Source organism: Schistocerca piceifrons, chromosome 8, assembly GCF_021461385.2.
Source record: "Schistocerca piceifrons isolate TAMUIC-IGC-003096 chromosome 8, iqSchPice1.1, whole genome shotgun sequence".
Taxonomy (NCBI): Eukaryota; Metazoa; Arthropoda; class Insecta; order Orthoptera; family Acrididae; genus Schistocerca; species Schistocerca piceifrons.
In genome coordinates, this window is record NC_060145.1 from 302,663,370 (window position 1) to 302,689,560 (window position 26,191).

Below are 26,191 nucleotides of genomic sequence, written 5' to 3' on the forward strand. Positions count from 1 at the left end.
ATAGAGGCAGCTCTGCGTTCTGGCACGGACGGGCCAATCGTGACCGACCGACCACCGAGTGATTCATGGCCAATGGCATCATTCAGATGTGGTATGGAGAGGCGTGTGGTCACCAAACCGCCGTCCCGGCCGTTGCCGTCTTTGTTGACCTCAGAGCGGCTGCTTCTCACTCAAGTAGCTCCGCAGTTGTCATCACGAGGATGAATGGATCCCGTACCAGTCCTTCCATGAAGGAAAAATGCGTGACTGTACCTGGAATCGAACACGGGTCCTCCGCATAGCAGCCAGAGACGATGCCTCCTTACCTACGGAGGCGGACCTTCTGAGCTTCGCTCTCTAGAAATTAACTTCTCATACAAGCCACACGTTTTTATGCCCTCCTGTCTCAGTCTCTCCTGCAATTTTACTTTGTCTCAGGACAGATGGCTAAGCCACCTACCGCTCACTATTATTCCACATCCGCCCCAGAAATACGCCTGCTCCTTTCGACTATCTGTAACTTTTGCCACCCACCCATGTTGCTCGATGAGACTGACACTCGGAATAATTCCATGTTTCGTGGACGCCCCTTTGTAAACCGTATAACTTCATTAAACACAGGCTTGTTTCGGTTTATGGACCTCTGTCGCCCATGGCACAGCTACAGGCTCCATCCACCTCACATCCAGTTCGTTGTCTCCTACAAAGTGTTGCAGATAGTGAGCAATTTTGGTTCAAATGGCTCTGAGCACTATGGGACTTAACATCTGAGGTCATCAGTCCCCTAGAACCTAGAACTACTTGAACCTAAATAACCTAAGGACATCACACACATCCATGCCCGAGGCAAGATTCGAACCTGCGACCGTAACAGTCGCGCGATTCCGGACTGAAGCGCCTAGAACCGCTCGGCCACCGCGGCCGGCTGAGCAATTTTAATTCCTTGGGATCCTAGATCAATGAAATCTGAAATTGTTCACAAGAGGTTAAGAACCATATCAAAAAAATCTGTAGTGTCCTCTACGTCTAAATTTATGCACCGTAATTCCTCCTATAGCGTACTGTGTTGCACAAGCCTTTCCACGATTTCGGGTGCAGTTCATGGCGGATGCGCGAGCAGAAAGATCCACGGGTACCGCCGAATTTCTTTAAATTTTCCCCCATCTTCACTATGCGAGAAGTAAGTTGGAAGATGTAGTATACTACTGGTAATTAAACGTGGGTGCTCATATTTTTGAGAGTAACTTTCTCTGTGATGCGTAGCTGTTTCGGTAACTTACTTCGGCACAGATACACAGTCACTGTACGGAATTAAGACAACAAGGTTTACCTAGATGACGTAGTGGGCGAAATATATGCTGTAAGAATTCTTCCGGTAAATTTACGTCTTCTATCTGCGCAACACATAACTACATTTTTATGATCGTTCACCTAACGTCACCTCGGTCGGATATCCCTAGACGCTAGAGTGCTGCGACTGATTTTAGTTACTTTTCCCCGACTGTCTAAATAAACGATAGTGTCTTTTCGGCTATATACAGGAAATATATAAAATACATTTACATTAACGATGAGCTGGAATCAAAGAGTCTCCAGTATTTGTATATTTAAGGATATTGTCAATGTTATTGAGATGCCTGCATCAAAGACGCACCGTTACAAAAATGAAGCATATCCTTTCATGTGCGTACACAAACTTTCTGTCCCAGAAAGGTTGTCGGTGTTGAAACAGCAGATCCAATCATACGTACTGCAAATGAAAAAATGTTGTTATTGAACAATAAATATTTGGTCTCTGCTGCCATCATAAGAATGGTGTCGTCCATAACTCTTGGACAGGGCATTGAAATATCAGTCATAATCACCAATCTAGCCATTCATAAATGAACAGTTTAATAGAGGAAAACAGCACTGTTATCAGTCCATTAAATTTCGGGAGCGGAGCCACACAAACTTTATTTTGTCATCTCCTAATATTTCAGCTGCACTTCTGAAATTTAATGCATTAATTATTACGCCGCGAAAACATCACGATGCAGATCAATATAGTTATCACCCATCTAGTAGCCAATAAAAATCAGTACATACTTAATACTTCGAACCTGATTCCCTGATGTAGTCGTTCATTTCATTTCTGCTACTTTTATTAATCTGGCTTATTATTTAAATTTTTTTGACGAACTATTAAATTGCTATTTCGAGCTGGAAGTTATATTTTTTTTCAATTTTCCTATGCTTTCTATTGAGCAGCTTGGACCACTAATGCCGTTAGCCACGCAGCTTAATCCTGTACAACTCTTGTGATGTACTGATGTCTTTGTATCAAGAGGCGAGCGACATTTGTGCTTTTATGCAGCGTCTGTACTAGCATTGAGTAAAGTGATACATGTTCGTGGAAGAGCTATTTATTTTATCGAGGTGTTCAAACATCGCTGGTTTCATGTCATGTTTATGACCTCTCTGAATAGGTATTTATCGCAATTTTCCTACAGTTTTAGAACTGGTGTTAATGTTATCTCACTGATAACCACAATGTTGTTTACGTACCCATACTTTAAACTGTCACTGTTGGTAGGAATGCCTGTGTACGACCGAGAGTGTTACGACCGTTTCCTATCGTGGAAATGAGTGTTTCTAGGACACAATGAAACTTCAAGGATCAGTTAGAAAGATGAAAAAACTGAAAATAGGTAGCGGAGATACAGACAAATCTTCCCGTTCATGCCATGAGCAGAGTATGGGACACTTACAGCTTCAAGTGATGTGAACTCAAGGCAGAAATGAATCGCAAATATGTTGAGGTTCCGTCGAAAGAGTACCAGAGACGGTGGAAACGTTTATAAATGGCATGGGGTGTGTCGTCTTAGTACATCGAGTAAGTTGGACATCGGAGACGAATGGGGGGAAGGACTCTGCAAAGCCGAACAAACGACAATACGTGGCGTGGTCGATGCTGGAAATGATACCAACGTTTCAGATAAAAGCAATTCACGTTGTTGCAGCTAAGACTCCATTGGAGACAAACTGCACATAGGTTCTTGCAAGCCTACTGACATCTTGATTCACGATAGCAACAGGCACAGTAAAGGCGAGACAGGCCATTGAAAAATGAACAGGGACCGAGTGTCCAAATGACTTGACAGTTTCTATTTAACCACGGTGAAGGCCGTATTCGGATTCAGCTTCCTCCAGAGAATGCTTGTTTGATACATGTCCAGTGAGACGTACTGACAGCCCTGATTACAGCATGGCTGATGTGTCCACCGCTGTTCAATGCATATCCCAACTGTAAACATGTTCACGCCGTAAAGTTGATATCGCTACCTACTATCGTTAGCACCATGTTGAACAGCAGTTAATGCCAAGGCATACTGTTAAGTAGGCTATTTAGGGTTTTATGTTGGTAACGCCACGTAGCGCTCTATATGAAAATCACTGACTACGCTGTGTGAAGTCTGTGGCTGGTTTGCATTGTTGGAATATTAGCTATTGTAGTGTTGGGCCGTTGGATGCGAACAGCGCGTAAAGTTGCGCAGTTGGAGGTGAGCTGCCAGCAGTGGTGGTTGTGGGGAGAGAGATGGTAGAATTTTGAGAGCGGACGATCTGGACGTGTGTTCATCAGAAAGAGTAAATTTGTAATAATGGGTATCATGAACTGATATATAAATGGTCACTTTTGAACATTATTAAGGTAAATACATTGTCTGTTCTCTATCAAAAACCTTCATTTGCTAACTATGCCTATCAGTAGTTAGTGCCTTCAGTAGTTAGAATCCTTTATTTAGCTGACAGTATTGGCGCTCGCTGTATTGCAGTAGTTCGAGTAACGAAGATTTTTGTGAGGTAAGTGATTCTGAAAGGTATAGGTTATTGTCAGTCTGGGCCATTCTTTTCTAGGGATCTTTGAAAGTCAGATTGCGTTGCGCTAAAAATATTACGTGTCAGTTTAGTGTTGATCAGAATAGGTAAAGAGAGAAATGTCTGAGTACGTTCAGTTCTGCTCAGCTGTTTGAAAATCAAATAACGTAAGAGGTTTTCCAGCACTGTCATTTTTAAATTTTTCTAAGGGGACGTTTCAATACAATTTCGTCGAATTATATATCTGCTCAGTATATGATACCAATTCGAAAGGAAATTTTGTGACGTTTCCGAGGGTAGCCGTCGTTTTCAAATGGACGCTGCCGTTCTCAAACGGGGACGGGCTATGACGCTGAAACAATGTCTTTCCCGTTAGGCACACCGCACAACAAACACCCCGTAAGGTGCAATAAAAAACATACCTTCTACCACTCACTTTACTGTAATTCGCAGAGTAAAATTACTGTTTTAGAGTCTTTATTTAGCCACAAATCTCAACTGGGCCTCAGTCACAGCAAGTAAAGATACCAGTAACCTGGTTCTGAGAGCCAGTAACGACAGTAATATCGCCAGTCGGAACCTTAAGGAAGTAGCAGTCAAGTGCTGACTCCGGTTACTGAAAAAACAGATGCTTCAAAGCTTCGCAAAAGACAGATGGCGTTATCGGCTCTACAATATTCTGCCATCATAGAATTCTACAACACGAGTGTTTATAGCTAGTCCCGCTTTGACGTAAGGCATATACGGCCTCTGTAAATGACTCATTCGTTTTCAAACTTCTATATTTAACCAAACATGTACAAAGTCGACTGATGCGTGAATGGAAACGTGAACTCACCTAGTTTGCATTGTGCCCACCACTTCGCTTGTGACTGCAGCGCCTTGATATCATGGCGAAAAAGCAAGAAAAGAGTTTTTGTGTGTTGGATTATGTTATATGTTTATCTGTAACGACAAAGCAACGAGCATTCAGTAGGATTTTTGTAAAAAAGCCCCCGCCTAGACAGACCGACGTGCATTGGTATCGACAATTTAGGGGGACTGGTTGTCTCTGTACATAGAAAAATACCGGTCGCCCAAGTGTGCCAGATGCAAACGAGGAGAGAGAAAGAGAGTTTCGTACGCTGTCTAATAAAATCAACGGTCTGCGCAAACCACGAATTTGGATACTGCAGAAAACTGCGTGGAAGATTTTGCGACGGCGGTTACATTTCAAACCATGCCGTCTACAGCTCGCGCAACAATTAAAACCGAAGTATTATGGACAGCGCCTTCAGTTTTGCATCACAGTACAGAAAGAACTTTCGCCTTCAAACCGATATTCAGTGATGAAGCAGCCTTCCATTCATGTGGAAAGTTTAATCGCTACAATGTGACAGTTCGTAGTAACAGACGTAAAGTCATCGAGTAAAACAGAAGTAATACCAGGCGTCCCACAAGGAAGTGTTATGGGCCCTCTATTGTTCCTTATCTATATTAACTACACAGGAGACAATCTGAGTAGCCGACTCAGATTGTTTGCAGATGATAGTGTCATTTAACTTCTTGTAAAGTCATCAGATGAGCAAACTAAAAGCAAAATGATTTAGATAAGATCTGTATGGTGCGAAAAGTGGCAATTGACCCTGGAGAAAGAAAAGTGTGAAGTTATTCAAAAAAATGGTTCAAATGGCTCTGAGCACTATGGTACTTAACATCTGAGGTCATCAGTCCCCTAGAACTTAGAACCACTCAAACCTAACTAACCTAAGGACATCACACACATCCATGCCCGAGGCAGGATTCGAACCTGCGACCGTGGCGGTCGCGCGGTTCCAGACTATAGCGCCTAGAGCCGCTCGGCCACTCTGGCCGGCGAAGTTATTCACATGAGAGCTAAAAGAATTCCGCTAAATTTAGATTAATCGATGAGTCACACAAATCTGAAGGCTGTAAATTCAACTAAATACTTAGGGATTACATTTAGAAATAACCTAAATTGGAATGACATCATAGATAATGTTGTGGGTAGAGTAAATCAAAGACTGCGATTCACTGGCAGAACACTTAGAAGGTGCAACACGCCTACTAAAGAGACTGCTTACACCTCGCTTGTCCGCCCTATTCTGGAGTATTGCTGTGCGGTGTGGGATCCGCATCAGGTGGGACGGACAGATGACATAGAAAAAGTACAAAGAGGGGCAGCTCGTTTTGCATTATCGCGAAATAGGGGAGGTAGTGCACAGACATTATACGTGAACTAGAGTGGCAGTCAGTAAAACAAAGGCGTTTTCCGTTGCGGCGGGATCTTCTCAGGAAATTTCAATCACCAGTTTTCTCCCCCGATGGCGAAAACGTTGTTGGCACCCACATACATAGGGAGAAATGATCATCACGATAAAATAAGAGAAATCAGGGCTCGCACAGAAAAATTTAAGTGCTCGTTTTTCCCACGCGCCGTCCGAGAATGGAACGGTAGAGAGACAGCTTGAAGGAGATTCATTGAATTCTCTGCCAGGCACTTTATTGTGAATAGCAGAGTCATCACGTAGATGTAGATGCGGGGCACAGAATAACCTAGTGAAACTGTGACTCTTGAACGAGATTCCCTGAAGGTTAATGTTTTCTGTATACTGTCACGAAAGCAGCTGTATGGGCCGGTTTTCTTCTGTGAGAAGAATGTGACGGGTAGGTCTATCTCTTAAGTTGATATCTTACAGCTGCGGCTGTTTCCACAGCTAAGTGCTGATCTCGAGAATTTCATATTCTATTAAGACGGGTCACCCTGTCACTGCAGCATCGATGTTCGTCGCTACTTAAGTGACGAGCTTCCACGTGGCTGGATTCGGCATAGTGGCTCTGTTCCCTCGCTCCCCCCCCCCCCTCCCCCCTTCCCCCCCGCCCACTTCACTGGTCGCTTGAGGGTACTACCAAGAACACCGGAACAGCTGAGACAACGTAGTATTGCTGCTGTGATGATCACTGATAGGATGTTGCTACATAAGGTATGGGACGATCTTGACTGCCGCTTGGGCGTGTGTCGTGTGAGCAGAGGGCACTCATAGAACATTTGTAGAGGGTACAATGAAAAGTTGTTGAGTTCACGGTTCTATTCATGCATCAATTATTTTGGTACATGTAATACTTTGAAAAATATAGAGTTTATAGTAGCTATGCATTTTTTCATCTGTTTCTGAAAAACGCGTACTTTTTCTGTAGCTGGTAAACGCTAACACGGTACGGAAGTAAACTGTGTGAATTCGTTCAGCAGCTGCAGGGCACGACAATATAACACTGTAAATAACAATCCTCTCGTCATTTTCTGCTGCCAAAAATAAATGACATTATTACCATTCTCTGACCTCCAGCATATTTCCAACAGCCTGGAAGCACGGACTCATGAAACCATTACCCAAGAAGAAATCCGCCAAAAAGCTTTCTGACTGCAGGGTCATAAGCATTCTACCAGCATTATTCAAGGCTTTAGTACACACAGTTCAGGGACAGATTACTAATTATTTAATATCAAATAATCGTTTAGATAAATGCCATTCCTCTCTGAGCCAAAATCGCAGAGTGATGACTGCTCTTACAAAAGTGACTGACAAACAAACAAGATAGGAATAAACAACAGGTGACTTATTGCATGCTTTTTCGATTTCAGGAAAGCTTTAACTACTGTCGAATTTGACATTCTACTTGCTGAACTGACAAGTCAAAATTTTTCTTCAAGTGCTGTTCAGTGGTTCCATTCATGCCTTCCATTTCGGCAACAGTGTATAGTTATTGGAACAGAAAGCTCACAATGTAGGGACCAGTATCAGGGGCCCCACAAGGATCAGTATTGGGCCCATTATTCTTCTCATTATATGATCTGGTCAAGCTAAATACGCAGTAAATAAATAAGAACTATTTGGACTGGAGGATTGGAGGAGAAATTCAGTATTCCGTTGTTAAGAGCACACCATACAGTTACAGAAGTCTGTAAGAGATAGTGACATATGTGTCGCTCATCTGTTGCTGCCGGTGTCACTGTATTACCGCTAGAGTGCAGAGGTTGAGCTGGAGTATACTCACGTCTCCTGGGTATATCTGAGTCTCCTGGTCGAGGCCGGTCTTGGCCGGTACGTAGGGTGGCGTCGGCGGCCGGTCGAGGAACAGGTCTGTCTGGCAGCAGGCGTCTTCTTCCAGCGGCCGGTCGAGGATCTGCGAAACGTCCACCACCCGTATAAACTTGTATTAAAAGTAGGGCACAGTCACAGGCAGCGCGTCGAACTTCACACAAAAAGGTAAAGATCAATCAGAAGCCACTGATATGCAACAGTTTCAAAAAGAGGTCATTGGAATAGATAGAAAACAATATATTTATTTAGAATTGAAGGATACCTCTTACATTACTAGAAAACAGTTAACAGTTAGTATAGTTACTCGGAGTTGCTGACCTACTTCGATGCGACGTGATAGGCTGTCTGCCACGTGCGACTATGGCCTCCTTTGGTAGTCGAAATCGTGTCAGAGAAATAATCTTGCAGAAGTTTAGAGCAGTCCTTTATTGGAGGCTAATGGGTTGCATTACGTCCTGTCAGTGTCTTGTTTACGGTTTTCATTCTGTTTGAGCTCTCATATTACTACAGAGCTCTGATATTTTCAGAAAGAAATCCTCAAGTTTCGCAAGTTTGCGGGAGAGCTTGTGGTTTCTGCGACTAAGCAAGGAGGCACTATGCTGAACACACTGTACTCGCTTTCTGGAGGTGCCAGCTCAAATCGCCGTCCAGCCACCCATATATTTCTTTTCCTTGGTTTCCCTAAATTATTTAGCCAAATATTAAGATCATTCTTTTGAGAAGGACACGGGTTCTTCCTTTCCTATCCCTCTCCAATACCAGCTTGCGTTTGCAATATGTGATCCGCATTTGTCCTAATCTCCATGCTCATCTGCTTTAGAAATAAAGGCGGCAGATATTTTTGATGAACAATACTCGCAAACTATACTGTCGAACTCCACAAAGCCGCGCGGGATTAGCCGGGCGGTCTTAGGCGCTGCAGTCATGGACTGTGCGGCTGATCCCGGCGGAGGTTCAAGTCCTCCCTCGGGCATGGGTATGTGTGTTCGTTCTTAGGATAATTTAGGTTAAGTAGTGTGTAAGCTTAGGGACTGATGACCTTAGCAGTTAAGTCCCATAAGATTTCACACACATTTGAACATTTTTTGAACTCCACAAAAAACAATGTTTACTTCACAGCTGCGTCCTTTCCTTTTGTTGATGATCACCTGTTGTAATGCAGTCTGGGGCGAAATCTGAACTTTATGTCTGTCTTTTCTTCCTTCGCTTAATGCCGCCTCCTTCCTCCACAAAATATCCCAGTATGTGTGGCCTGAGTTCCGAATTATTTTTTTCTGTAGTTATCATTGCAGTATCCTAAAAAAAGACCTCGTTCTTTAAAATTTTGCTTATTGTGTGTACTGCATTATTATTGTACATGATTTTGTTTTGTGTGTAAATTCTTGTTCTCTTGTGCCCTATGTGTTGTCGCTGTCTGTGGGTTAGGTTCTTCTGTCTTCATGTGTAGGGAGATGTGTGCACGTGACGTGTTAACTTACTGTCTGTTTTCATATAACTGCTCAGTTTTTCTGTCATATGGCTGTATAAGAATCGCTATTTGTTGTGATAAACTCTTGTATGTAGTTATGTTTGTTTAGGATGTTCTACGTAATCTGTAGAGCATGAAGTTGAAGCTTGCTTGTTTGTGTGTCACTGGATAGTTTGATTGGGTGTGGAGAGGGATGTTCATGATTGTGCAGTTTCCTTTGTATTGTAGAGACGTTTGTGATGTTTTTCCCTTGTATGGTCAGAACGAAAATTACTTTGTCATTTGTTTCTGTTTGTAAAGTGAAATAAATTACACAGTGTAAAATGTTACAGTGCTTTCCTCGTATAGTTTTTTTATGAATACGTGTGGTGGTTCATCATTAAAGTGCACTCATACTCATAAATTAAGGATAATTGCAGAATATGGTGCCACACAACGTGACACTACACAAAACTGGCGCTAATAGCATAGGCATATACGGAACACACACGACACAGATCTGTAAGTCCAAGGTATTGTTCATAACTTGAGAAAACCGTCCCGAAACACATGTGCTACAAAACGCCACGGTTTCCTGCGCATGTACCCCGACATCAATATGAAATATGATCACCATGCACACGAACACAGGCTGCACAACGGGTTGACATACTCTGGATCAGGTGGTCGAGCAGCTGCTGGGGTATAGCCTCCCGTTCTTGCACCAGTGCCTGTCGAAGCTCCTGAAGTGTCCTAGGGGTTTGAAGACGTGCAGCGATACGTCGACCGAGAGCATCCCAGACGTGCTCGATGGGGATTAGGTCTGCAGAACAGGCAGGCCACTCCGGTCGCCTGATATCTTCTGTTTCAAGGTACTCTTCCACGATGGCAGCTCGGTGGGGCCCTGCGTTATCATACAATAGGAGGAAGGTGGGACCCACTGCACCCCTGAAAAGGTGGACATAGTGGTGCAAAATGACCTCCTGATCCACCTGATCTGTTACAGTTCCTCTGTCAAAGACATGCAGGGGTGTTTGTGCACCAATCATTGTCTCACCCCACACTGTCAAACCACGACCTCCATAAAGGTCCCTTTCAAGGACATTAAGGGGTCGGTATCTGGTTCCTGATTCACGCCAGATGAAAACCCGGCGAGAATCATTGTTGATACTATACGAGATGGCAATAGCAGTAAAACTGAAATCGTCGCCTTTTCTTAGAGCAAACGAAGGCCATGCTACCTGGGGCAGTGAACATTTTTCCACGTGGAGAGGGCCTCAGCCCTAGGCGACATATTCCAGCTGGGATGAGGCATTTTTCTGTCTCGAACTAGCTGCTACAGAACGACTGTCACTCTTCCTGACGTGTACGCCCAAGATTTAGTCTGGAAACAGTCAGCACAGTCAATCTCCTTACCACAGAAAATAGGATGACTGTCTCAACTATGGTAAGTGGTCAACCAGCCACGTTTCCCAGAGTAATTGTTCTCGCTTTCCTCTGGTATTGCTGGCCTTTTAATTGAAAATTTTAGAACATTTGACCAAATTTACGGTATCTTAGAGGACGTGAGATAACGTGATTATGCGGGACAACATTAGTGATACAGGGAGATTGAGTGCAGTTTTTATGTCAAATTGACTTTTACGAGGGTCGTTCAGTAACTAATGCCCCACATTTTTAAAGAAGCCATTAATGTACATATACAAACGTACTTGTTGGTGCTTCGTATTTGATGTTTGTTCTTTGCGCCGGTGAAGTTTCGAACCGTTCTGGCAGATGGCAGAGTCGTAGTACAGCATCCAAATGGCGTCTACATACGACTCACGTTACAAGCAGCGTGCTGTTATTGAATTCTTGTGTGTAGAAAACGAAGCCATGGTTAACATGCATAAACGTTCATGTTCGGTGTATGGCGGTGCTGCAGTTGATAGGAGTACAGTTGGACGATGGGTAAAGCAAGTTACAGCCTCAGGAAATGCAGAAACAGAGCTCCATGATGAGCCACGCTCGGGACGTCCTGTCACAGCCACTGCTCCAGACATGCTGAATCATGCGGATGCCATTATTCGTGCCGACCGGCGCATCACAACTCGGCAGTTGTCTCTAAAGTTGTCCGTCAGCACTGGAAGTGCGTCTGAAATGATCGACACTCTCGGATATTCAAAGAGGTGCTCACGATGGGTTCCACGAATGCTCACAGCGGACCATAAGATACAAAAAAAGGCCATTTCATCTGAATTGCTGGAGCGTTACGGAGGACGAAAGTTGGGCGCACCACTTTGCACCAGAAACAAAAAGGCAGTCGATGGAGTGACATCATCCTCATTCACCACAAAAGAAGAAATTCAGGACAACTCCCTCTGCTGGAAAAGACATGGTGACAGTCTTCCGGGATTGTGATGGCGTCATTCTCGTGGATGTGATGCCAAGAGGGTCAACCATCAATTCAGAGGCATAGGTGAAGACTCTGAATAAACTCAAGAACCGTTTCCGGCGTCTTAGATCGGACAAGAATCCAGCAGAAATCTTGCTATCCGGCCGGAATGGCCGAGCGGTTCTAGGCGCTACAGTCGGGAACTGCACGACAGCTTCGGTCGCAGGTTCGAATCCTGCCTCGGGCATGGATGTGTGTGATGTCCTTAGGTTAGTTAGGTTTAAGTATTTCTAAGTTCTAGGGGACTGATACCTCAAAAGTTAAGTCCCATAGTGCTCAGAGCCATCTGAACCATTTTGAAATCTTGCTCCAACACGATAATGCGCAGCCACACACAAGTCTGAGAACCAGGGAACACATCGCCAAATTGGGCTGGACATCATTGCCTCATCCACCCAACAGTCCAGACCTGCACCCTCGGACTTCCATCTCTTTGGGCCGCTTAAAGGATCTCAACGGGAAACACGCTTTGAAGATGACGAGGGTGTCAGTCATGCCGTGAAAACGTGACTACGCGTACAGGACAAGAGCTTTTACCAGCAGGGAATACATGCTCTTCTACAACGTTGGCGTACGGCCGTAGGACATGATGCAGACTACGTAGAAAAATAGGGCATGGACAAGATATATTGATGTATATTGTCAGCAAATTTTGACTCTTAACAATCAATAAGTTCTGAGAAATAAAATGTGGAGGTTACTTATTGAACAACCCTCGTACATCTTTTATGATATTTTAGACGTTTTAATCACATTCGTTTCTATTAATTTAGTAAGTGCACTGATAACCTCATTGTTGACGGTCCATGAACCATAAACCATAAAACACAAATACACACATATCACCTAGAACCGAAATTCCACATTTTTCAGGACGCTCTACCGTCTACTTCATTGTGCCGTAGTAAGTTTGCGACACTGTGGATGTTTCGATGTAACGGAGGAAATGAAGAATTACGCAACTCTTTACATGGACAATACCTGGTCTTCTAAAAACGCGCCAAACCAGTCACCGAAATTGAAATCTGTATCTGATTGCTGCGACTCCATTTGAGTTGTCTTGAACCCCTTCATTTTGTGATACAGTGGGTTGATTTTAGCATTTTACTGAGGACATCAGCACATTATTTGCTGATTACCGACAGTATGTGACTTCTACCAGTCAGAAAGACTTTTTTCCGTCTGCAGTATTCGGCCTTGGCAATTATGAAGCCAATTTTGCGAAGTTTAGTTATTTAATCGTATGGCTAGGGCCTCCCGTCGTTCAGACCGTTCGCCGGGTGCCGGTCTTTCAATTTGACGCCACTTCGGCGACCTGCAGTCGATGAGGATGAGAGGAGGATGATGAGGACAGCACAGCACCCAGTCCATGGGCGGAGAAAATTCTTCGACACAACCGGGAATCGAATCCGGGCCCAGACGATTGACAATCCGTCTCGCTGACCATTCAGCTACCGGGGGTGGACGTTTTGCGAAGTAATAGCTCTGAACACTGAGGAGGCTGTGGGAAAAAAGATGACACGTATTCATACTGTTTTGTCAAAATGCAGTAGTAATTTTTATTTAACATCCAATGCTGTACTATCTTGTCTACGAAGGTAGAGTTTGTTATCAACTCTAAGTGAACAGCGAGATTTCGAAAACATAACTCAAAAATTCTTCGACAGGAAGACTTGTAGTGCAAAGTCACAATACTCTCTTAGATTTAGATACAACGAAGACACTGTCCTTTCGCTTGTTGTCTTGGATTATGAATGATGGAGCAAATCGTGAAATATACTCATTTTGATAACCAAACGACGAGCGACAGAATTATCCATCATAGTCAGTGATTATGCGACGACGTCAGAATTATGCAACTGCCGCTAAATAGCCAAGAAGACTAAGTGGCCAACACCGAATTACTTTATAATATGCGATTTGTTACTACATGTGTTCCCCTAAATCTATTGGTTATTGACAAAGTAAAAAAGCAAACTTTCTGGAGAAAGACACTATTTTTCGGTTGTGGCTTGAACTCGAAACCTTGTGCGTCACGGTCCGTGGTATTACCATGTGACTTAACATTATTTATCAAGCTTGGAAGTATAAATAGTATGCCAACACATCTCAGTTACACTTTGAAAAAATGAAAGAGGCTCTTCTGCAACTCTTAATACACCAAACATCCTGACCAAGTGCATAATGATTACTTCGAGATGATTTTTTTTTACACTGGTTCACGTTTGTGGTGCGAAGAACCCGTCTTACAGATGAAAACCATTATTGAATATTTCAAATGTTTATTACTGTTATGATGACAGAAAATTTTCACCTGCACGCACCTGCGTGCTCTATTCGACAGCTAATTTCCTGATGGTTCAAATGTCTCTGAGCACTATGGGACTTAACATTTGTGGTCATCAGTCCCCTAGAACTTTGAACTACTTAAACCTAACTAACCTAAGGACATCACACACATCCATGCTCGAGGCAGGATTCGAACCTGCGACCGTAGCGAACGCGCTGTTCCAGACTGAAGCGCCTAGAACCGCACGGTCACAACGGCCGACTAACTTTGTCAGGTTCGATTATTAGATGTACTGGCGGAGCGCACGAAAGAGTATTTGACTGTTGCACTTTTGCCTATACGGTGATTTTTGTTGATTCGTGTTCTGCAGGAAATACGTGTGGGTATTGACAAACACAATGGTTATGCTTCCTATTCTCATCTAGAATCGACTAGATCTTTCTGAAAGAAGGCAATCAGTAGTATACGTCTAATCAATTAAAACAATGGGATTTTGTTACTAAATTTAGCGCAAATATACATTGAGAGGTATCATACTAAGAGGAAATGAGATTTATTGGAAACATTCTTCGTATGTAAAAGGTGATGTCCTGACAGATTGACAGAGTGGCTGACTGACTCATCATCACCCAACCCAAACCGCTAAAGATAGAAACTTGGAGAACGTGTGGACCTTATACTGTAGACGGCGTTTAACATGAGATTTTTGGAAATTCGGAACCTAAGGGGGTGAAATAAGGGTTGCAGGATTTTTTGAAAAATATCGCTATTTTAAAGGTAGACCAATGAAAACTGGGATTTGGTTTCTCGGCCAGGAGTAAAGAAACACCCTGTGGGGGTGAAATAGTGGGTGAAAGCGTTTTTTGTAAATATATCATTATTAAAGAACTACTGAAGTAGTTTTAAAGCTACACCTATGAACATTGGTATTTGACTTCTCGGTAAAAAAACACGTTTCAGTGTTTTCGGAAACTGAACTCCTGAGGGAGTGAAATAGAGTATGAGATTTTTTAGGAAAATATTTTATTATGAAAGCATTTTTAAAGAGAAGTTTATGAAAATTTAAATTTGGCTTCTCGGTTAGAAATAAAAAATTGGCGTTTCACTTTTTTTTGGAAATTCAACCTCCATGAGGTGAAACAGGGATGAAATTTTTTATGGGAGTATTTCATTGTTCAAACATATTTTAAGCTAAATCTATGACAATTTGTATTGTATTTGGCTTCTCTCTTAGAAATAAAACTTACGCATGTCACTGCTTTTGGAAACTCAGCCCCTAAGGGGGTAAAATAGGGGGTGAAGCTTTCCATGAAAATATCACACTGAGAAAGCATTTTTAAAGCTATGTGTTTGAAAACTGGTGTTTGGCTTCTCGGTTGGAGATGAAAAAAATACGTGTTTCAGTAGTTTTGAAATTTTAACCCCTAAAGGAGTGAAAGAGGGTCAGGCTGATTAACTGACTCATCATCGCCCAGCCTAAACCGCCAAGGATAGAAACTTGAAGTTTGCAAAGGGTGTGGATCTTGTATTGTAGGCACCCTTTAAGAAGGGATTATTCGAAATTCCACTCCTAAGGTGTTCAAATAGTGGATGAAAGGCTTTCTGAAAGTATGTCGCTATTAAGGGAATTTTGAAGTTGTAACTACGAAAACCGGTATTTGGTTTCTCAGAAAGAAAATTAAAAATACCGTTTTCAGTATCTATGGAAATTCAACCACTAAGGGGGTAAAATAATGGGTGAAAGTTTTTTTGAAAATAAATAATTACTAAAGATCTAGTAAACGATTTTAAGGCTACATCTATGACAAATGGTATTTGACTTCTCGGTTAAAAATTGAAAGTTACGTGTTTCAGTATTTCTGGGTATTCAGCCCCTAAGATAGTGCAAAGGGGATGAAAATTTTAAGAAAATATTTCGTTACATTAAAAAAAACTTTAAAGCTAAGTTTATGAAAACTGGTATTTTCCTTCTTGGTTAGGTATAAAGAAATATTTATTAGGGGGTGTTGGACAGAAGTATATTCGGAAAAGACCGTGCTTATATGGCCTTAAATAGCGTGAAAAGCTTAGAAGGTGTTTCAGTTAGTGAACAACATAAAAATTCAATTAAATAAAAACAAAAAAGATTGTGCAGGCCATACAGTGTACGCGAGCGAATCAGAAGCCACTAAGCTAGTAAGTATAATAAAATATTGCAATTAATGGTCTTCCCGATCAAATAACTTCATTCATTGTCTCGTAACCTTAAGTAACAGACAACGTAAATACAAGGGAAGTTTTTCTTTCAAAGTGCCATCGGCCTGATATTAAAACCACAGGGCAACTGCGATGAAGCTTTGTGTAGATGTGTTGCGCGATGTCTCTAGCACGTCCATTGACACATCACGTCGCGCTTTTCATTTCTGAGTGCACAGCGAGCGCTTAAAGATGTCTACAACAATAGTGGTTTCTGCCACGTTTGAAGTGCGTGCTGAGGGTTTTCGTCAGATTTCATGCAGCCCACATAATGCAACTCCCATGCGTGACAGTAAAGTGTGAAAATGATGCAGGAACTCTGAAGCAGGAAGTACAGACATTCAGGACGCAGACTATTGGGGAAGGAAGCGAGTTTCGATCAATGATCTTGTTCAGCGAGTGGAGCAGGCGAATCAAAACTATTTACGAAGGGCAGTTCATAGCAAGCGAAGAGGAATGTTGTCATCGGGCATTTTTCTTCTTCGTGACAATGCTTGGCCACACACTCCAGCTAGTACGAAGATTCTCCTGCAGCGTTTTAGATGGAAAGTTTAGTCATTCAGCCTTGCTCTCTCTGCCTTTCATCTGCCTTTCACATGAAACGCTGGCTATGAAGACAACATTTTAGTACAGACAAGATCTGACGGAAATCGCAGGTGGCTGCCTTTTATGGTGAGGGTACTGGGAAGTTGGTACAACGCTACAATATATGTGTAAGTGGGAGCGGCGACTCTGCACGGGATGGTGTAAGCACTCGCATGATGTAAGAACAGTGGTCGTAAAAATGTTGCACTCTTCGGGGCCCGGAACCAAGCGTCACGCTTTGACAGTGACGGATAGTTTGAAACACGACAGGAATTGCTGTTATTAGTCATGCAGGGCCAGCTCAACCAATTACCGTGCGATCGTTGCTCAGGGAACAGCATATGATGAATATCGCGTACGTGGGAAATGTCCACTGCCCAAAGCGGACCGAGCGAGGTGGCGCAGCGGTTAGACACTGGACTCGCATTCGGGATGACGACGGTTCAATCCCGCGTCCGGCCATCCCGATTTAGGTTTTCCGTGATTTCCCTAAATCGCTCCAGGCAAATGCCGGGATGGTTTCAATCAAAGGGCACGGCCGACTTCCTTCCCCGTCCTTCCCTAATCCGATGAGACCGATGAACTCGCTGTCTGGTCTCTTTCCCCAAAACAACCAACCCAAAGCGGAACCAACTGCTGCAGGTCTTTAGTAGGCAGAACAAATGATTCAAATGGCTCTGAGCACTATGGGACTTAACTGCTGAGATCATCAGTCCCCTAGAACGTAGAACTACTTAAACCTAACTAACCTAAGGACATCACACACATCCATGCCCGAGGCAGGATTCGAACCTGCGAACGTAGCAGTTGCGCGGTTCCAGACTGTAGCGCCTAGAACCGCTCGGCCACTACGGCCGGCTAGTAGGCGGAACAACACACAACCTGGGCAATAGGTAAGTGAAGGTGTTTGGACTGATCCGATGGCTAGTGATCTTTTCTCTTTACAAATGATGCAAGGCTTCGAGGCCACTGACGACCCAACGAGACATTTAAGTCACAGAGTGTGGACGGTGTGGTTCAGACCGGGGATTCTTGTGTGGTGATTTGGCGCTGTTTTTCGTGGCATGAATTAGGCACAATCATTCGGGCTACCGTAAACATGAACTACCATGTTTATTTACACACTTTCGGATATCACGCATTGTCTTTCCTTGTACATGTTTATAACGAATATTCTGTGGACACTTCCGTCTTCTGGGAAGACAATAGCTCTGGTCAAAGGACTACAGACATACGTTTCTGGTTTGACGAACACTCAGGAACCCTATTGCATCCCGACTGGACCTCTAAATTACGCAGTTTTCATCACATAAAATTTCTAGGGCTATCTGATCCGGCGGGTGAAACGTAGTAATACACTACTGGCCATTAAAATTGCTACACCGAGAAGAAATGCAGATGGTAAACGGGTAATCATTGGACAAATATATTATACTAGAACTGACTTGTGATTACATTTTCACGCTATTTGGGTGCATAGATCCTGAGAAATCAGTACCCAGAACAACCATCTCTGGCCGTAATAACGGCATTGACACGCCTGGGCTTTGAGTCAGACAGAGCTTCGATGGCGTGTACAAGAACAGCTGCCCATGCTGCTTCAACACGATACCACAGTTCATCAAGAGTAGTGGCTGGCGTATTCTGACGAGCCAGTTGCTCGGCCACCATTGACCAGACGTTTTGAATTGGTGAGAGATCTGGAGAATGTGCTGGCCAGGGCAGCAGTCGAACATTTTCTGTATCCAGAAAGGCCCGTACAGGATCTGCAACATGCGGTCGTGCATTATCCTGTTGAAATGTAGGGTTTCGCAGGCATGGAATGAAGGGTAGAGCCACGGGTCGTAACACATCTGAAATGTAACGTCCACTGTTCAAAGTGCCGTCAATGCGAACAAGAGGTGACCGAGACGCGTAACCAATGGCACCCCATCCATTATAGCCCTGCGGATGCCTGTCATCTCGACTACTAGTGATACGAGACCGTTGGGATCCAGCACGGCGATCCGTATTACCCTCCTGAACCCATCGATTCCATATTCTGCTAACAGTCATTGAATCTCGACCAACGCGAGCAGCAATGTCGCGATAGCCTACAATCCGACCTTTATCAAAGTCGGAAACGTGATAGTACGCATTTCTCCTCCTTATACGAGGCATCAAAACAACGTTTCACCAGACAACGCCGGTCAACTCCTCTTTGTGTATGAGAAATCGGTTGGAAACTTTCCCTATGTCAGCACGTTTTAGGTGTCTCTCCCGGCGCCAACCTTGTATGAACGCTCTGAAAAGCTCATCATTTGCATATCAAAACATCTTCTCCCTGTCGGTTAAATTTTGTGTCTGTAGCACGTTATCTTCATGGTGTAGCAATTTTAATGGCCAGTAGTGTAAATATCCCCATTCTTTGGTAACTGTACGGGATGAAATCATCAATGAGTGGGCTTCTGATGGATATGGCATCTCTGAAGAAACTTGTCGATTCTCTTTCTCTCTGAATTGAGGCCGTTATCAAGGACTGAGGCAGTGCTACACGGTTAGTACTCTGTTTTATCCTCTACGCAAGTTCTAGGTGAAAAATTAATAGCCGCGAGTTTTAAGGCATCATTTCACGGTCTGCGCGGACCCTCCCGCCGGTGGTTCGAGTCCTCCAACGTGCATGGGTGTGTGTGTTGTACTTTGCATAAGTTAGTTTAAGTTACTTTACGTAGTGTGTAAGTATAGGGGCCGATGACCTAGGCAGTTTGGTCCCTTTGGTATTCACACACATTTTTTGAAAAGTTTATTAGCAAAGGGGACATCTGTTTGTGTTTGAACTGGCCACCTCCTAACCACTCCTCTTGCGTGTGCAGGGTCAACCTTGTATTTCAAATGAGAACCCCCCATTTTACTCCATATTCGAATTCTACGCCAAAAAACACGTACCGTTTGCCAGACCATTGTATGCCATTCGTGGTACATGGCGCTATAATTGACAAATATCAAAGGTGACTGTTTTTGCAACTAGGAACCGACGCATTTGAACCTACATTTCATTTACACTGTAAATGTAAACTTTTGCGTTCTAACGGTTAATATTTAAGTTAGATATTTATTTTAGTGTTGCAAATTGGTTGGGCAATACTATATGACTAGCCGTTGCTGGTTAGAAATCACGTTTAGAGTCATCTAGGAACAAGGTTGTGGCTGTAATATTTTCTGTTGCCATTGTGATACTTCATTTACGTGTGTCCCCTTGTTTCTCAGTACTTGAGTGGTTGATTTCTGCGAGTCCCCTAACCTCTCACCACTGCGGTGCTAGATTTCGGTTAGTATCCACGACAGGTGTCCTTATCACGTAATAAACATTCCCCGTATTACAATCGTTGTGGTTTGTATTCCACAGATACCCGCGTAGCGGCCAGCGTGGAAGTTAGGCGGTTGGATAGTCTGGAACCGCAAGACCGCTACGGTCGCAGGTTCGAATCCTGCCTCGGGCATGGATGTTTGTGATGTCCTTAGGTTAGTTAGGTTTAACTAGTTCTAAGTTCTAGGGGACTAATGACCTCAGCAGTTGAGTCCCATAGTGCTCAGAGCCATTTGAACCATTTTTGAACCGAAATACAGCATTCCGACGGTTTGGGGGCTCGCCATGATCAACCCGTAGCGAACAGAAAACTACCATACAAGTAGCTTATTTTCCAGAAATGTTCATGCGTAGTCATATTATATGTACTGTACAATCACATTTGCAACACTCAGGCAACGTTTGAACGTCAGTATCAAACGTTAGAAGACAAAGGTTTACATTTACGTCGTAAATGAAATCTAGAGTCAAATGCATCGGTTCTTCATTGCAAAAACAGGTACACTTGACACATTTCGATTGCAGCACTGCCTACAACGAATGGAAAACAAAGCTTTCGTAAACCGTAAGTATTTTTTGACGTAGAAACCGAATATGCAATAAAAACGGAGGACTCCGTTTTCAAAATATACAGTTGACCCCGCCAACACAGGAGGGGTGGTTAAGAGGTGACCAGTTGTAACAAAGACAGATGCCTCATTTACTAATATTATGTTTTTACCAAGAAAATTTTTTCGTACGATGATTCTGTTTTGAGATATTTTGTTGTCTCAAGTTAAAATAAACGCCCTGTATAAGTCCTACCGATGAACTTTAATGTAATGGTTACATTAAATTTTGGTTTTCTGTTCCATTCAACTTTCTTCCTACAACATCATCGTCAATGTCTTTCTCGTATGAGCTTCCATGCGGTCGCTATTACATACGAAATCTTATCTGTCGTTCCTGCCAAATTTGGACTTTCAACCCCTCAGCCCGAGACACATGTTGTTACTTACTTACGTTACGTATCTGGGTCACCAACTACACTGCATATTTCCAACAATTACCTATAATGATAGCTTTTTATTTGCTATGATAAGGTCTGTACGTGCATCTTTATTTCTAAGTTGGAAGACACACATGCGAGTTTTACAACGATTTGGCTTGAGGAAATTCTCTCTTTAGTAGACACCTAAGGCTTCGAGAGTCCGCATCAGTCTCCCTTCCACTTCCTAAAACGTTTTTCGTTGTGTGACCACGGCAGTATCATCGGTGTATATAAACTGTCTCTTCTCTGCGTTTATACGCTGGCCGTTTCTAAAGTTGTTATATAGGACTAGCGACAGGGCACTGCCTTTGGGTGGGCCGTTCTTTTGCCTTTTCCAGTGGCTATTCCTTCTCTGTAACATCACATGAAAATGTTTGTTTCGAAGGAGACATTGCTCTAATGTCACCAGTCGGAAGTCCTTAGTCATGTCATAAAAATTAATGAGCAGCCGTTGGCGACTGACAGTGTCCGAGACAGACGAGACATCTATAAATGCGACTCCAGTTATCAGCTGCCGTTCGAAGGTGTCCTCTGTGTTGAGTGAGACCGAGTATTTCTGTCAAAGACGATTCTTTCAAGTGCCTTGTAGAGATGACAGAGGTGAGACAGGCCTGAAGCTCTATAGATCCGTAGGTTCTTTTCCTGGCTTTAGCAGAGCCACCGCCTTGGCTTCTCTCCAGAGTTTCGTGATGTGCGTGGTAATGATACAGCAAGAGTGTACAGTTCATTTTAAGGCTGCAGGCCCAAAACGCTTAATTTGTTCAGTGTAGTTGTCATGCGAGTCAGCAGCTTTTTGTTCCTTCATTTGATGCAGCGTTCTTCTTATCTCCTCACTACTGAACGGCGTGGTGAGGACGTCCACTTCATTCTTGCATTACGTTGGATTTTGAGACTTTTCACTTTATATGGCATTTTCACATTTAATACAGGGCGGTGAGCTATCCTGTCTGGAGTTACTCCCGTTAGACCAGGTGTTGGAGTTATAGGATCGCTGCAGTGATCTTTTTACTAACTTCCACGTTCGCCGGCTTTCATGTAGAGATTCATTACCAGTTTGGACACTCTACCCGTTCGCGCTGTTCATACTGCATGTAGGTCTTCTTCGTCTGCTTGAATAGTGATTTTTCAAAGAGGATCGTCGTCATACATAGAGGCGTACTCTTGCGAAAGTTTTTTAGTTACTCCTTCCAGGCCAGCAATGTATTCAGTCCTACAGTTCTTCGGTGTGTACGTACTTTTCGGATATTATTTCTTACCAGCAGAAAAAAGTTGTGATAAGAACTGGTTCGTGGTTCGAACTGCTTAATTTCTCCATTCAGTTCTCCTATAAAACACAGTTCTGATTATTTTAAAATTAAAGCGTCTTTTAAAGGAAACTACTTCTGGTTTGTCAGCCACACTGACTATGCAGATTTTGGTCTGTGTTACGTCCGTGGCGTCGGGTATCCCACAATTTCTGTGACTAACAAAGACCTTGTGCGGGTTGTATCTTTTGTGCCATCTTCCACTGTTGAAGGATGCGGGATGTTTCGCATCATTTATTACTTCAAAATTCACCCCGTCTACACAGTTTTCTAGTGTTTCGCCATTGGCATCTATTTCAGAGCAACCCCCAGGACATGGTGCGGGATAGCCGATAACAACATCTCTTAACTGTGATTGGAAATTTTTTTGGTTCCTCAGATACGAAGTCTACAGATGGTGGCTTACAGAAAGCAGCTGCAGTACAGGAGTTGACCTCGACAGTAAGAATCTGTCATTTTCACAAATCATAGCTGTCTAAGTTACTTTCACGTTCTTTTTAGCAAAGTCAACACTTAACGTTCATGAGGATTCTCTAGTATTATCTTGATCACTTGAACCTGTGGTCTTTGGCTTTCTGTTCTTCGGCACATTTCCTGGAGAAGGAGGAGATCACAGTTTGTTTCCTGACACAGATTAGAAGTAGTGGGATAAGCAGGTTCAAAATGGTTCAAATGGCTCTGAGCACTATGGGACTTAACTTCTGAAGTCATCAGTCCTCTAGAACTTAGAACTACTTAAACCTAACTAACCTAAGGACATCACACACATCCATGCCCGAGGCAGGATTCGAACCTGCGACCGTAGCGGTAGCGCGGTTCCAGACTGTAGCGCCTAGAACCGCTCGTCCACCCCGGCCGGCGGATAAGCAGGTTCCAAGTGAAATTTTGATATCAAATTGATATGTAAATTAATTAAATTGATCGATTAATTAACCCCAGCCCCATCCCCAAATGACATCAAGTGTTTTCCTCAGCCACCAGGCGGGTCCCTGCCCCCTCCCCCTCCCTTTCCGAACCTACCCTATTAGCGGGATTTTCAAATTTGGCGGGAATTTCGGGTTTTGGGGGGAATTTCTGTTTCCAAGAGCTGTGCCGACATTCCACACCCCACTCCACTTGGGAGTTGACGGGGATATTCAAAATGGCGGTGCCCTTCGGAAACCCCAAGTGCAAACCCCATCCCCCCCCCCCCCCCGCCCCCCCACTGAGCAACATATCGAAATTTTCCAGATGAGGGAGAGAAAGGTTATGCAGTGGACTTCATTTATTTCGGTTGGGAAACTGAAGTAAAGATCAGTCCTAATTACAAGATCAGTTCTAATTACACAACTATATGTACAGCGCTACACAAGGTGCGCCTAAAATCAAAATACAGCTCAAAATTGACGCTGCCATACAACTTGCGATATCCTGCAGGAGGACTGAGATCGGATTCCGGAAAGCGCACCGCCATTTTTAATATCCCCGTCAATTCCCAAGTGGAGGGTGGGGTGGAATGTCGGCACAGCCCTGGGAAACAGAAACTAGTGGCAGGTACACTCAAACTCTACGCTTCAGCTACAAGCTGGCGAGACAAAAAGGCTGGAGGGGGAAGGTACTATCTTTATTTTTGGCGGGAAATATGTTCAACTAACGAGCTGCTGGTGTTGGAAACGAAGGAGATTAATAATGTATTACTCGTAAGCATAAGGCTGAGAACTATCACTATTTGACGTCGGAGTTCGCTGAAGACGCCTCCCACTGCATTGTTCTACAGTCATCCTCTCTCCCTGGTAATCTAAATTCAGGAAAGCCAATACATGCTACCACAACTGATGGAAAATACTTCACTGTTCTAATTACACATCGAAATTGTCATCTCAAATGGATAGCTGCTACTGCTTCTGCAAGCCACCTATGCTGAGCGCAGCTTCCCCTCCACCCTCCCCCCTCATATCATAGGGCACAGTCTTTACAACAATGCATCCTTGACGAAGCAAATGGCTGCATGGTCCAGATACTTGGTCTGCACTAATGATACAGACATACACAATAGACCGTAGTGACCCCTGAACAAAGAGAGATAATTGACGGCTACTTTGACTGCAACTTTGTCTCTGTGCTGTGCTGTTCCCCCTCCCCCCACGCTGCCTGCATGCCACCCACACCTGCCACCCATTCTGTGATGGAAAACACTTGTATTTCATGCCAGCATACCTCCTACAAGTGAGTATCTATTTTAAAAAATGCGACGATAGTAAATGTTCTGTTTCCACGAATTCTTTTAGCCTTATTAGCAAAATCGGTGCAGTGTTTACTGCACGATACAGTCCCCCCTGCCTCCTGTTATTTTGTGACATCCAGCCAAGGGAGAAAGCTACAGCACTGATGCTGATTAACGATGACCAAACTGCAGAGATCGGAGTGATTTTTTTCAGTTTGATGGACAAAATTACATGGCTTGAGAGGATCCCTCACGTTAAAATCAGTGTCTGTAAATAAACTGTTATGCACATGTGTATTACAAACATTTCAGGCATATAAATCACATTACATAATACAGCCTTTAATATCATTTGCTCACGTGTCAGAAAAAAACAATAATTTAGCATTTGACAACAGCAGGCTATAATTCGAGAGGACGTTGCTGTTTTGTACACTATGACAGGTCCCGTTATACCAACGCAATGCTATATCACACTGGCATTTACGAAACAAATCGTGAGAACGTGTCTAGTATCCGAACCTCCTAACATCACGTAGTAGATAACCCTGTAAGATTCCTCTGATACATCTGAAACAAATACTGTGTGCGTGATGACATCTGACTTTTCTGCACCATAACCCACCTCTAGCGATGTGTGCGTGAAGTTTCTGTTATCCAGCAGACAATCATTTGGAGTAGCAGCAGACACTTGCATTCTAGTTTCGTAAGCAATTTGATCATCATAGAATAGCGAGTTTCACACAATCTACTCACATGTCGGCCACAACAGTATCATTTCTAGGTTGTACAGTGAGCTAAAATTCAAGTGGTGTCTACTTTATAATTAGAGATTATGAAATATAAAATACCACAGGACTTGCAGTTTTTAAACACACTATGGTGATGATAATAATAAAAACAGACATGATTCCATGAGAATAGATACAGTCAATTTCTGTTAGTTTTACGAGCAAAATCGGTGTAGTTTGAGAGGATTCCACATGTTCAAATTACAAATAGTCATGCATGACGGCATTACAGTAATTTTAGACACATGAAATACCAGTACAGGTCAGCATCTATACAGGCATTTATAATGTTCAAGAACACTCCTCATCATAATTTCTAACATCCAGAGAAGGTAAAAAAACTATGAACTATGTACATCCAGACTTTAACCAATCATACCCCGCCTTGTAATAAAACATTCTATGAGATTTTACCTCATCTCTTTCTTCTGACCCCCCCATGAACCATGGACCTTGCCGTTGGTGGGGAGGCTTGCGTGCCTCAGCGATACAGATAGCCGTACCGTAGGTGCAACCACAACGGAGGGGTATCTGTTGAGAGGCCAGACAAACGTGTGGTTCCTGAAGAGGGGCAGCAGCCTTTTCA

General features: G+C 43.3%; 1 protein-coding gene across 1 annotated transcript in view; it reads right to left on the reverse strand.

Moving 5' to 3' along the window:
- LOC124712287 (radial spoke head protein 3 homolog) overlaps positions 1–26,191 on the reverse strand; it is a 465,651-nt gene that overhangs the window by 44,083 nt on the left and 395,377 nt on the right. Inside the window, exon 4 of the mRNA XM_047242581.1 lies at positions 7,894–8,022. Coding sequence (XP_047098537.1) covers positions 7,894–8,022 — 129 coding nt within the window. The remainder of the gene's footprint in view (positions 1–7,893; positions 8,023–26,191) is intronic.